The 12,362-nt window shown below is 39.6% G+C and overlaps 1 protein-coding gene across 8 annotated transcripts in view; it reads right to left on the minus strand.

The window, feature by feature from the left end:
• The window catches only part of PARD3B (par-3 family cell polarity regulator beta), a 2,038,921-nt gene that overhangs the window by 1,395,973 nt on the left and 630,586 nt on the right, over positions 1–12,362 (minus strand). For 6 of the 8 annotated variants that reach the window (XM_077271962.1, XM_077271958.1, XM_077271959.1 and 3 more), the window contains exon 11: positions 9,460–9,648. In XM_077271962.1, coding sequence (XP_077128077.1) covers positions 9,460–9,648 — 189 coding nt within the window. The remainder of the gene's footprint in view (positions 1–9,459; positions 9,649–12,362) is intronic. The other 2 variants (XM_077271960.1, XM_077271961.1) reach the window with 1 other exon arrangement.

Here is a 12,362-nt window from a genome sequence, read left to right on the forward strand (position 1 = left end):
GCCACCGGCAATCAGTAACCATAGAGGTCTCCAGGACCTCTATGGTTACAATGCACAAGCATCGCCGACCCCCGATCATGTGACAGGGGTCGGCAATGCGCTCATATCCGGCCGCACGGCCGGATGCGGTAGTTAAATGCCGCTGTCTGAGTTTGACAGCGGCATTTAACTAGTTAATAGCGGCGGGTGATCGCGATTTCACCCGCCGCTATTGCGCGCACATGTCAGCTGTAAAAAACAGCTGACATGTCGCGACTTTGATGTGCGCTCACCGCCGGAGCGCACATCAAAGCGGGGGTCCCGACATGTGACGTACTATTACGTCACATGTCGGGAAGGGGTTAAAGTGTATTTTGTGTTCACATCATGGATGTGTGGTTTGTTTGGCTATTTTCTTGCTGAAGGGGGTGTATAATTTGTGTGTGGGTGCAGTATGAACGGAAATACAAAGTAATCACCAAAAAAGAGTGTTTTGAAACAATATAGAAGGATTAAATAAATATATATATATACTGTATATCTGGAGAAAAAAAAAAGTTTATTCTTTATATGTGTGGATTTGTCCCAATCCACTTTCCGTGCGAACTGTAACCACAGGTTGGATGTATTCCGGCTTCTTCAAAGCGGTAAGCTGGCTTTGCCAAAAACACTCTCTCTCTCTCTCTCTCTCTCTCTCTCTCTCTCTCTCTCTCTCTCTCTCTATATATATATATATATATATATATATATATATATATATATATATATATATATATATATATATATATATATATATCTCAAATCACCCCCTTTCAAAATAAAACCGGAAGAAAAAATATATACACATATTTGGTATCGACACATTCAGAATCGCCCGATCTATCAATATAAAAAATAGAATTAACTCAATCTCTAAACGGCATAACGAGAAAAAAAGTAATAACTCCAGAATTATGTTTTTTGGGGGTTGCCACTACATTGCAATAAAATGCAATACCGGGCAATTTTCACCACTTAGATAGAAAGAACTTAGACATGTTTGGTGTCTATGAACTCGTAATGACCTGGAGAATCAAAATGTCAGGTCAGTTTCAGCATTTAGTGAACATGGTAAAAAAAAACAACAACAAAAAAACATAACTGTGGAATTGCACTTTTTTTTGCAATTTCACTGCACTTGGAATTTTCTCACGTTTTCCATTACATGATATGTTAAAAGCAATGGTGCTGTTCAAAAGTACAACTTGTCCCACAAAAAACAAGCCCACACATGGCAATTTTGACAGAAAAAATATAAAAGTTATGGCTCTGGAAAGAAGGGGAGCAAAAAACGAAAAAGCAAAAATGGAAATACCCCTGGTTGTGATGGGGTTAAAAACAGCATTAAAAACTCACCTAGGTACACTTGGATGTTGTTTTTAAAAAAAACTGGGCTGGGAGGTTGTTACAAATATTTTGAAGAACTTACCACAGATGTGAGGGTGAAGCCTTATGCAAATCTTTCTATAGCTCCAGGTGATCAATCACAGACTGCATGACGATGAGATCAGGGATCTTTGGGGGATGTATCATTACTTCCAGGATTCCTTGCTTTTATTTACACTGAAGATAGTTCTTGATGATATTGGCTGTATATTTCTGGTCATTGTCTTGCTGCAGAATAAATATGGAGCCTATCGTACTCCTCCCTGACGAAACTGCATGATGGATGAATATCTGCCTGTATTTCTCCACACTGAGAACAATATTAATCTTAACCAAATCCCCAACTACATGTGTTGAAATTATGTCCTCCACCATGCTTCACTGTTATCTGCAAAAACGTATTATAGTAATCTCTTCAGGTCTTTGGCAAAGAGAATGCCTTATATTACCATCAAATATTTTAAATGTATACTCATCAGCCCAATACTCATCTGTTCAATACTTATCAGTCCAGAGAACCCGCTGCCATTTTTCTTGCACCCCAATTCCTATGTTTTCATGCATAGTTACATCACTTGGCCTTGTCAAAGGTGTGATTTTGGCCCCAATTTTTCCACTAAGACCATTTTTCGCCAGACTTCTACAAACAATTGGAGTAGCAGTATCACATTGATTGCTGCCAGTTGTGAGCTGATGGTACTGATGTACATCTTCCAAAATAAAGTTAGGTAAGCATGATGTGTCTTTAATCTTCTGCACTGTTTCCTTGGCCAACCACTGCATCTACAGTCCTTAACTGTGCTCATTTATTGGTGTCCACAAAGCTGAGAAATGCAGGCAGATACCTATCCATCATACAAAACGATTGTTGAAGCATCTGATTGGCTCCAAATATATTCTGCAGCAGGAGAATGAGCCCAAACACACAATTAATGTAATTAAGAACAATCTTTAGTAAAGAAAAATCTTGGAAATTATGCTACTGCCGCCCCCTTAGTGCCTTGAGCTCAACATCATGATCGATCAGCATTGATGCCGTTTTGAAGGTAAAATACAGTCAGACTGAACATTGATTTCATTTAATTTTTTTTTTCATTCACTTTGCATTTTGTCAATTGACTAAAGATATACTATTCAATTTTCTATTTTTTGAAGCATTCGTCACTCACATTCTCACCATTTACTGGCTGCAGAGGTGATGTTGCAACTAGAGTGCATGAGTGCTCTTCACCACTGCAGCCAATCACTGAGCTCAGTAGCTTGTGCCATCTACATTGACAGAGCAGCAGTGATCAGACGTCCCTGCTGCAGCAAATATACAGAGACTGGAGTAAAGTCAGGGAGGCAGCGCTGTACAGGTGGAGTGTGTGTAACAGAATTTTACAGTGCTGGTCTTTAGGTGCTAGAAAGCTACAAGCCAAAAATGCATCTAAGAACAGCAGAAACAGGTAGATACAGTATAGCAGAGACATGATGAGAAGTGGTTATTTAGGGTTCATGCATGTTGCAGAGTCATCTGAGCAGATGCCATATGTTCCCATAATTTTTCTCTCAGATTTATACAGAAATCTGCTTGCATCTATATGAAGATGGAAGCATATGGCGTATCATTAAGGGTCTTTACACTGAAATAATGGCTTTATGTGCTGCATGCACTAGCCTTTGTCTGAATATTCAATATACTTCTTCAGTTTAACAAACATTCTCAGATTTTACTCCTTAACCGCACACATCAGATAAATGATTGGTGGTCTCTAGTAATCGGATTCCATTTCAGCTCCCTTGCAGCTTCACTTTTTACTGATATTTATAGTAATTGTGATATAAGAAAGATGTGTGAACATTCAGCGGCTTTATTTTACAACAAATCATATTGACCATTACAGTAGTCAAGCAGTTAAACATGTCTCCAAACTTTCTTAGCGACATGCTGTCAAGAAAGACAAAGTGTAATGGTTGCGTATCACTTAAGTATCAGTCCAACCTAATGTCCAACTGGGAAGCACTTAACATATTAAAAAGCTGATGTTTTAATGCGCTTTACAAATTATCCTGCAATTTTCTGAGCTTTTCAGATGGAGACATGGCATTAACCAGTCAAGTGCTGCACACAAGGGAGGTTGTCTTATACAATCAAGAGTTAAAATTAGTATTTTCAAATATGGTTCCTCAAAATCTAAAAATAAGAAGCATATATGTCAGAAGTGCTTGAAGATGAAGGTTTAATCCTCCAGCTCAAGTGCAACATATGCATCCAGAGGAGCTTCAGGACTTCAACAGATTCTCATGTGAAAATATAAAAACTTTTAATGAAGGGCTGCTCCTCAGTTTTGTCACGTGGATTTATAATTCATCTCGAAATTTTAAATTCTCAGATTTTATGGGGGTCATTTATTATCAGGTATTAAGAATTTTTACAGTATTTTTTTTTTTTTTTTTTAAGTATGAGATAAGTTAAAAGTCAATGGGCCTTGTTCCAAATTTGCAAAAACATATCTTAAATTTGTTGCCTCTTTGTTACTTTAGGCTTTATAACAGGGGGGTGAGGAACCTCAACCCCCCGGGCCATTTACGTCTCTTGATGACATTTTATCAGGCCCCCGGGCAGATTCTCAGGGACCACATACCTGGGCAAGGAGCTGTATTTTGATTACAACTAGCTCATTAATTTCTTCTTGCTCTGTTAGCACACACATGCGGTGTTCACTATTGAACACAGAAGGGCATGCAATTAAGAATTATGTCCTGACACCAGTGCCAGTCAGGGTGCACTTTGCGGGCAGAGTTTGGACGGCCCCCAATGGATGGTATAAATATCCAAATGGCCCTTGGTAGAAAAAAGATTCCGCACCCCTGCTTTATACCATTCCCTACTGGACTGATTTTTTTTTACTTTATGCAAGTCTTAATTGATAAATTTGGCTAAAACAGCTGGAGTGCCTAACCAAGCCCACTTTGTCTAAACAAAAATAAAATGAACCCCTTTAGGCTACTCTCTCACAATGAGATTTTGTGATTTTGACGCTATGCGTTTTAAGTGTGTTACCATGGATGAAACACATCAAAAAGGCATGTAATCCACACCTATGTATGTCAATAAGGTTTTCTCAAAGCAAAAAAAACAAAAACAAAAAAAAACAACAGGAAGTATAAAAAACAATGCAGCTTTATTTGAAGCATGACTCACTAAAAAGACAAAAACCGAAGCACCAAAAACAAGCTAAAGACGAATGTTAAAAAAAACTCAAGTTACCTACGGCAAATTAAATAATAAGGTGCAGAAATTCGGCAACATCAAAACCCCACCAAAAGCACATGGTGAGAACATAGCCTAACACGGGAAGTATGACACCTATGACAGCAATGGTGTGACATCTACTATATAATTGTCTAAGGGTCACTCCCGTCTTTCTGTCTGTCCTGCTGTCTGTCTGTCACAGATATTCATTGGCCGCGGCCTCTGTCTGTCATTAAATCCAAGTCACTGATTGGTCGCGGCAAAACGGCCACGACCAATCAGCGATGGGCACAGTCCGGCAGCAAAATGGCCGCTCTTTACTCCCCGCAGTCAGTGCCCGCTCCATACTCGCCCCCAGTCAGCGCTCACACAGGGTTAATGGCAGCGGTAACGGACCACGTTATAACGCACTCCATTACCGCTGCTATTAACCCTGTGTGACACACTTTTTACTATCGATGCTGCCTATGCGGCATCAATAGTAAAAAGATCTAATGTTAAAAATAATTTAAAAAAAAAATAGTTATATACTCACCGTCCATCGGCCCCCTGATCAGGAACAGGCCTTTCCCGCTCCTCGTGACGCTCCGGTGACCGCTCCATGCATTGTGGTCTCGTGAGATGATGACGTAGCGGTCTCACGAGACCACTATGTCATCATCTCGCGAGACCACAATGCACTCTTGGGACCGGAGCACGTGAGGAGCATCGGTAAACGCTTCGCCTGGATCCGAGGCCAATGGAAGGTGAGTATATAACTATTTTTTATTTTATTTTTTTTTTACAGGGATATGATGCCCACATTGCTATATACTGCGTGGGCTGTGCAATATACTATGTGGGCTGTGCAATGTACTACGTGGGCTGTGCAATGTACTATGTGGGCTGAAGGACATCATTATGGATTCAGTGGTTGGATTGAATCAGTTTACCCCACAACTAACAACATCGAGCAAGCTTTATCAAAGTGTCTTCCTTGCTCACCCAAGACCATTTGGAAACTTGCCAAGCAGGTCACGCTTCATGGCTCTAAAGGCCCCGTCTCACATAGCGAGATCGCTAGCGAGATCGCTGCTGAGTCACAAGTTTTGTGACGCAACAGCGACCTCCATAGCGATCTCGCTATGTGTGACACGTACCAGCGATCAGGCCCCTGCTGCGAGATCGCTGGTCGTGTCAGAATGGCCTGGACCTTTTTTTGGTCGTTGAGGCCCCGCTGACATTGCTGAATCGGTGTGTGTGACACCGATCCAGCGATGTCTTCACTGGTAACCAGGGTAAACATCGGGTTACTAAGCGCAGGGCCGCGCTTAGTAATCCGATGTTTACCCTGGTTACCAAAAAAAACAAACAGTACATACTCGCCTTTCGGTGTCCCTTGCCGTCTGCTTCCTGCTCTCACTGACTGCCGGCCGTACAGTGAGAAGTGAGAGCACAGCAGTGACGTCACCGCTGCGCTCTGCTCTCACAGTACGGCGGCTCAGTGAGAGCAGGAAGCAGACGGCAAGGGACACCGAAAGGCGAGTATGTACTGTTTGGTTTTTTTGGTAACCAGGGTAAACATCGGGTTACTAAGCGCGGCCCTGCGCTTAGTAACCCGATGTTTACCCTGGTTACCCGGGTGCTGCAGGGGGACTTCGGCATCGTTGAAGACAGTTTCAACGATGCCGAAGTCGTTCCCCTGATCGTTGGTCGCTGGGGAGAGCGGTCTGTGTGACAGCTCCCCAGCGACCACACAGCGACTTACCAACGATCACGGCCAGGTCGTATCGCTGGTCGTGATCGTTGGTAAATCGCTTAGTGAGACGGGGCCTTAAGACATGAAGAAGAGAAGGATTGGTGATACAAGCTGTGAAATATGTCTAGACCCATGGGTGATAATAATTCTGAGGAGTAAGAGGCTTATCTAGGAAGAGGTCTATCAAGGCTGGATGTTCAGTTGCATACTCAAAAGTTTTTTGGAGTGCATGTGAGAACATAAAAGCCATACACACCCCTGAGTCACCTTATAAGATACTGTAATTAAAGTCACACAAATTGGATATGCCTGTGATTGAATTTTTTTTCCTTTGATTTTGCAAATATATATATATATATATATATATATATATATATATATATATATATATATATATATATATATATATATTTACATTATGTAGTTTCAAAGGGTTAACCAAACTTACTTGCCACTGTCCTTAATTTAAATTATACATCTCTATTTATCTTACAGTAAGTAACATAGGCGAAGTATAATGCATTGACAAGAAATCACGTTTGATTGATGCTATGGCTGTCTGTTTAACATAGACTGTAAATTTGCTGTTGTGTAGTTTAATGGCAGAGATTAGCTGACTCAGCAGGTTGATGGCAGATGAAAAACATTAACATAAACAGAATGCAAATGTTAAAAAAACAAAATATCTGAATGTGCTGAGATATAGAGAAATTTGATGTAAAAGGACAAATATCCATGATGAGAAATGCAACAGGAGCACAAGGCACTGATTACTGCGGACTGGCAATGACAACTCACACAATTATGTAACTTATAAGGTGCATTTATACTACATCATTATCAATAACAAGTTTTCTAGGAAGGCTCATTTTATGAACATCATGCTAAACAGGTTGCCGGTCACCCGAAAAATGAGCAAAATGCTCGTTTGTCAGGTGAAATTGTCTTTTAGTTTGTACAAAAGATGATCATTCTCAGCAGCGCATTATCGGGTGTAAACAGGAACAATGGCAGAAGATCCTTTCAATACAATCTATTTCTGATCATTCAGTGTGCATCTAAAGAGCGGTCAGCCTGTGCAAACAGACTATTAAACTACCACAGATCAGCAATCAAGTGTCAGATTTACGCTCATTTTTTTGCCTTCAGTTGGCTGCTGTAATTGGACTTACTGTATAATTACGGGTAATTTTTCTGAGCAGTGGTACGAACACAGAATTAAGGATCTGCCTTCATGCTCAGGCAATGATGGGCTCAGTGGTCACACCCATTCGGTTTTGATTTTATTTTGCTTATACATCACACTTCTGTATTATTTTACTACCTATGTCGCCACTTCAAGATAACATACAGACAGTGGAAGGGTGGGCAGAATACAAGAGTGTAGCAATACTGCAGGTCCAGCCTGCACACAAGGTTTTTTGGAGTCTGCAACAATGAAGAGGTAGAGATGTACACATCACATAGTAGGGAATGGTAATGTGACTAGCTGACAAGTGAAATTATTATCTTGCATTACACTTAGTACTGTTATAATGTAGGACTTCTTTAGAAAACAAATCAACTCTGTTAGACATTTAGCATAACATTGGAATAAAGCATGCAGTCAAGAAATGTATTAAGCTAAAACTGTTGATTGGAATCTCTGACTATATCTAAGAAAAGCTTTTGAAAGGTATGGTTTCTGCTATCAGAGACCACCAGCTGCTGTAGGGAATCTTACAGGCTGGGCAATGTTTACAGAGAACAAAAAGCATTAAAACTAGCAATCCTTAAAAGCAAGAGACATCCATCTGGTTCTACGGTTCTTGGCCCATGAGCGTACTGGTTGGCTAGGTGAGAGGTCTGGAGCTTTATAAAATGCCTCCCACCCAGTAAACTTTTACAGATCGGCTGTCATTTCAATGCCTGTTTACACATGCAGACCAAAGCGCAGTGAGCGATCTGTACTAGGTGGTCATAGTTCTCCTCTGTGCAAGTCCTGTTTACACAAGATGATGAACCGCTGAGAAGGAAGATTTTTTTTATGCTGCATAAAATGATTGAGTGTTTTTCTTGTTCATTAGGAGACCGGCAGCCTGTTTAAAGGGCTTGGTGCAATTTGTAGATTGCAGATCAGAGTGTGGAAAGTAAAGAAAACTATGTTGTCCATGAGGAAAGATCATGCAAACTGCTTTATATCTAAGTATACCACCAGCACAAAGGAAAAAAGACCCCTGGTTGGTTGTGAAAGGAAAAAGTAGTACAGGAATGAAGCTGTACCTGGGATGAACAAAACCACATGGGAAAAATCTGAAACCAAAATGAAGAGTCTGAAAATGAAGGAAGGAAGGGAAATTGCAACTTGAAATACAGTGCAACCTTTTTCAACTCAAAGAGAACCCTAAAATAAGAATAGTGATTTTTCATGTCAAACACGTCCATAGTTTTTAAAGAACAACATTTATGATAAGATCCCAGCCACACATTTGTACCTTAAACAGATATTATTGCTTCCCTAATATTTTGTCAGGATACAAAAGTGCATACTGTTAGAAAAGACCAATAGATGTACAGTCTGGAATCTTTTCACTGAGCCATGTTTCTAAAGATCAGTGATTAGATACTAAATGCAAAGTGTTTGTTTGGAAAGTAAATAATATATTAAAAATGCTGAAAATGGATTAAAAAAGATGCAATACTCACCTTGATGTTCATCTACCATTCCTGATTCATCCTTTGCTATCCGCTGCACAGTCAATGTCCCATCACAGGATCATGTGACTGATGCAGCCAATCACAAGCTGTATCAGTAGTCCGCTACAGCCAGCGACAGGTTGCAGTGACATCATTTCCCAGTGAGAGGATGTCATTGGTGCAGCAGGAAGTAGTGACTGGAGGAGGACTCAACAGCACCAGAATGACTGGGACAGTCGATCAGTGAGGAATTACTTCCAGGATCAACCGAACGGGTTAAATGTTTTCAAGCACAAACAAATCCAGCAGTGCAACACATCATGTGAAAAGCCAAATAAGATACATAGCAAGGCCCTTGGATATAACAGGATTTTTTGGTAATGTTCATCTTAATATCCCATACCTTGAATGCAGCCCCTCCATGGATGATAGATTTAATGAAGATCCCCAGATCAGTGCTGGTGTCTCTGGACTTGTTCCCTTTTAGGCTAACTCCTAATCCAGCTGATCCGGAGTCATTCAGTGGGATCTCAAAGGTCATTTGTGCTATTTTCTCTGTAGAAACACCATGGTTCTCTGATTCACCTTTCTGCTGAAAAACAAAAATATAATAACATCATTATATTATGTATCAAGTTCACATGTATATCATATACATTCATATTCAACAAAACATGACATTTTAAGTTTGAAGGTTTTTTGCCTTAACCATTTTCCACCTACTTTTCATGCTATTAGGAATAAAGGGAAAAGTAACTGCTGTTGTAAATCGTTCAAAAAGTTGTAAACAGGGACTAATATATCATTGATGCACCATGTGCAGCCACACAGGAGTATAAGAGGTAAGAGGGTCCACTTCCTCCTCCAAATCAGCAAGAAGGTTGTGTCATAGACACAAATAAAGGCCCATATGTTGTTCTGTGTCTGCATCTCACACTGGTTTCAAAATGCACAAAATTGAAAGTTCCTCTAGAAATCTTGATCAAGAGAGAACACTGAAGTGAGATGCACTAAAAAAAAGTTGATGTTTGATTAAAGTCGCTGTCATGACTCTTGTCGGATATCCTGGGGCCAGAGGCTCCTTCCCAGTCAATGGCGCTATGTGCTCCCTAGTTATCACTGCTTCCCAGATTCTGTCTAATGACTCCGGGGCTACGTACCTTGTTGATCTCCTGAATATGCCCTTAATCTGTTTCCTCCCCCACCCAGGGAAGTAGGGAGTAGCAGTGTATGTAAATACACAAATCAGACTAACAAGAGACTATGTACAGGGATATAGGAAAATACCAATCATACAAATATGCACTCACAAACTAAAGAGTGCAACACCAGGGAGGGAAGGAAGGAAAAAAAAAAAACAAATAAAAGAGGATGAGGAAATGCACACAGACAAATCACCAAGCAACAGTCTTAAGATAAACACTCCAAACGCTTCCTCAAACAACCATCTACTCCAGCTCCAGAGCCAGGCAGCAATAATCTAACATTGGCATCCCTGATAGCCAGAGGCAAGTATAAATAGGAGAGGGGAGTGACTAGTACTGAACAGCTGAGACCATCAATGCAGGAAAGCTCTAGAAGCTCTCAACTGAACACCTGAAACATTTAATATGATGGTGAGGTACTTCTGATCAGTGCAGAAAAGTAGGGAAATCAGATGCTCTGTCCTTCTGGCACCTCTCTGTCACAGTAAACTCATGACTGTCGCATTTCATGAATCTGTCCAAAATATCTGGATTGGCAAAGTTGTTGAGGAAAAATAAAAAAGGACAACTTAAAAAGTGGTGCAAAATGTATTGAGAATAAGGTGCACATATTATAAAACGTAATTAGGAGTAAATAACTTCAGAAAACTAGAAACTGAATTGGGGTCTAAGACTTCTCTCAGTCCACCTCGCAGTTACTTCGAGATGAACCTTGTAGTTTTCACTTATATTCACACTTGTCCCTTTAAGATGCACCATTTGGGTACAAATAGGAAACATTAAATTGTATTTGTATCTCGAGTTTAAGTATCGTCTGGTACATTCATTCTTATGGATTCTACTGCATTGCTTCATATTGAGCAAATTATATTTATTTCCATTAAAAATGTTTTAGTATCTACTAAGACAAAATCTTGTAATGTTGCTGTGCTAAATGAATGATGACAAAATAAAGAGCTTTCTTGAACATATATCATAAACAACCACATTATCAGCTTGAAACTCGTAAAAATGGCAGGCTAATTAAAATTCTGTTGCATCCATAAGTATTCTTGTAACACTCAAAGAATTTAAATTTGCTGGGTCATTTACATTTATTAAATTATCCTGTTTATTAAAGTAAAAGCAATTTACTTCAAATTTAATTAGCTGAACTGGTTTGGAAATATTAAGCCTCATGGAATGTTTTGTACAAACACTTAGCTATACGTTACACATAGCATATATATGGATCCTATGTAGAATATCCTATATAATCGCCGTTGTGAACACGTAGAACATTTTTGAGTTGAAAAGCAGTGAGAATATGGGTATGACTAGAGAAAATTAATGAACTAAGTGACTCTGAGCATAATATTATAGTTAGTGTAAGGCAAACATCAGTAAGAATGTGACAGATTGCACCGTTCCGTAATATCTGTGCACAATAATGTTATGGTTCATTGAGAAAGGTAGAAAAAAATTAAAAGTATAAATTCACAAACCAAAACATTTATTTGCACATTAGGGAGCGGCTATTTCTAGAGTCAGAGCCATATTACAGAGCCTGTTGACTTCTATGAGGCCTCTGCTTAAGCCTACATTTTAGAACAAAGCCACACTGCTGCATTCTGTAAGAATGTGACAGAAAAGAAATTGTGGTCTCCATCGTTGGACACTGTATTTCAAGGATTTTCTCCAGAGAAGACACATTGAGGGGTTTTGACAAAATGGATACTGGCATGATTAGGCGAGCACCAATGCGGGAATGAAGAGCATTGGGATTCCAAATTGGTTTTTATTACCAATGCGGTTCTGCACCGGTACGCCACCTTTCACAAAGTATAAAACCCAAAACATGGAGGGGATTTGGCACAATAATACAAAGCTTTAAAAATTTTGCACACATCTCTGTGAATCTTTTCCCTTATCTTTATATGTTCAACCATCTTACAGTGGCAACCCACATAATGAGTTTTACAGAGGTTTATTTACACCTACTGTTTCTAGGTAATGTTGGTGAGGAATAAACTGCATATTTTTCGTAAAAAGTTAAATCTCTTAAGACCCTGGAAGAGAAGTATTTGAACTCATCTTAATTTCTGAGCATCAATTATTTAAT

The sequence above is a fragment of the Ranitomeya variabilis genome, chromosome 7, assembly GCF_051348905.1.
Source record: "Ranitomeya variabilis isolate aRanVar5 chromosome 7, aRanVar5.hap1, whole genome shotgun sequence".
Classification (NCBI taxonomy): Eukaryota; Metazoa; Chordata; class Amphibia; order Anura; family Dendrobatidae; genus Ranitomeya; species Ranitomeya variabilis.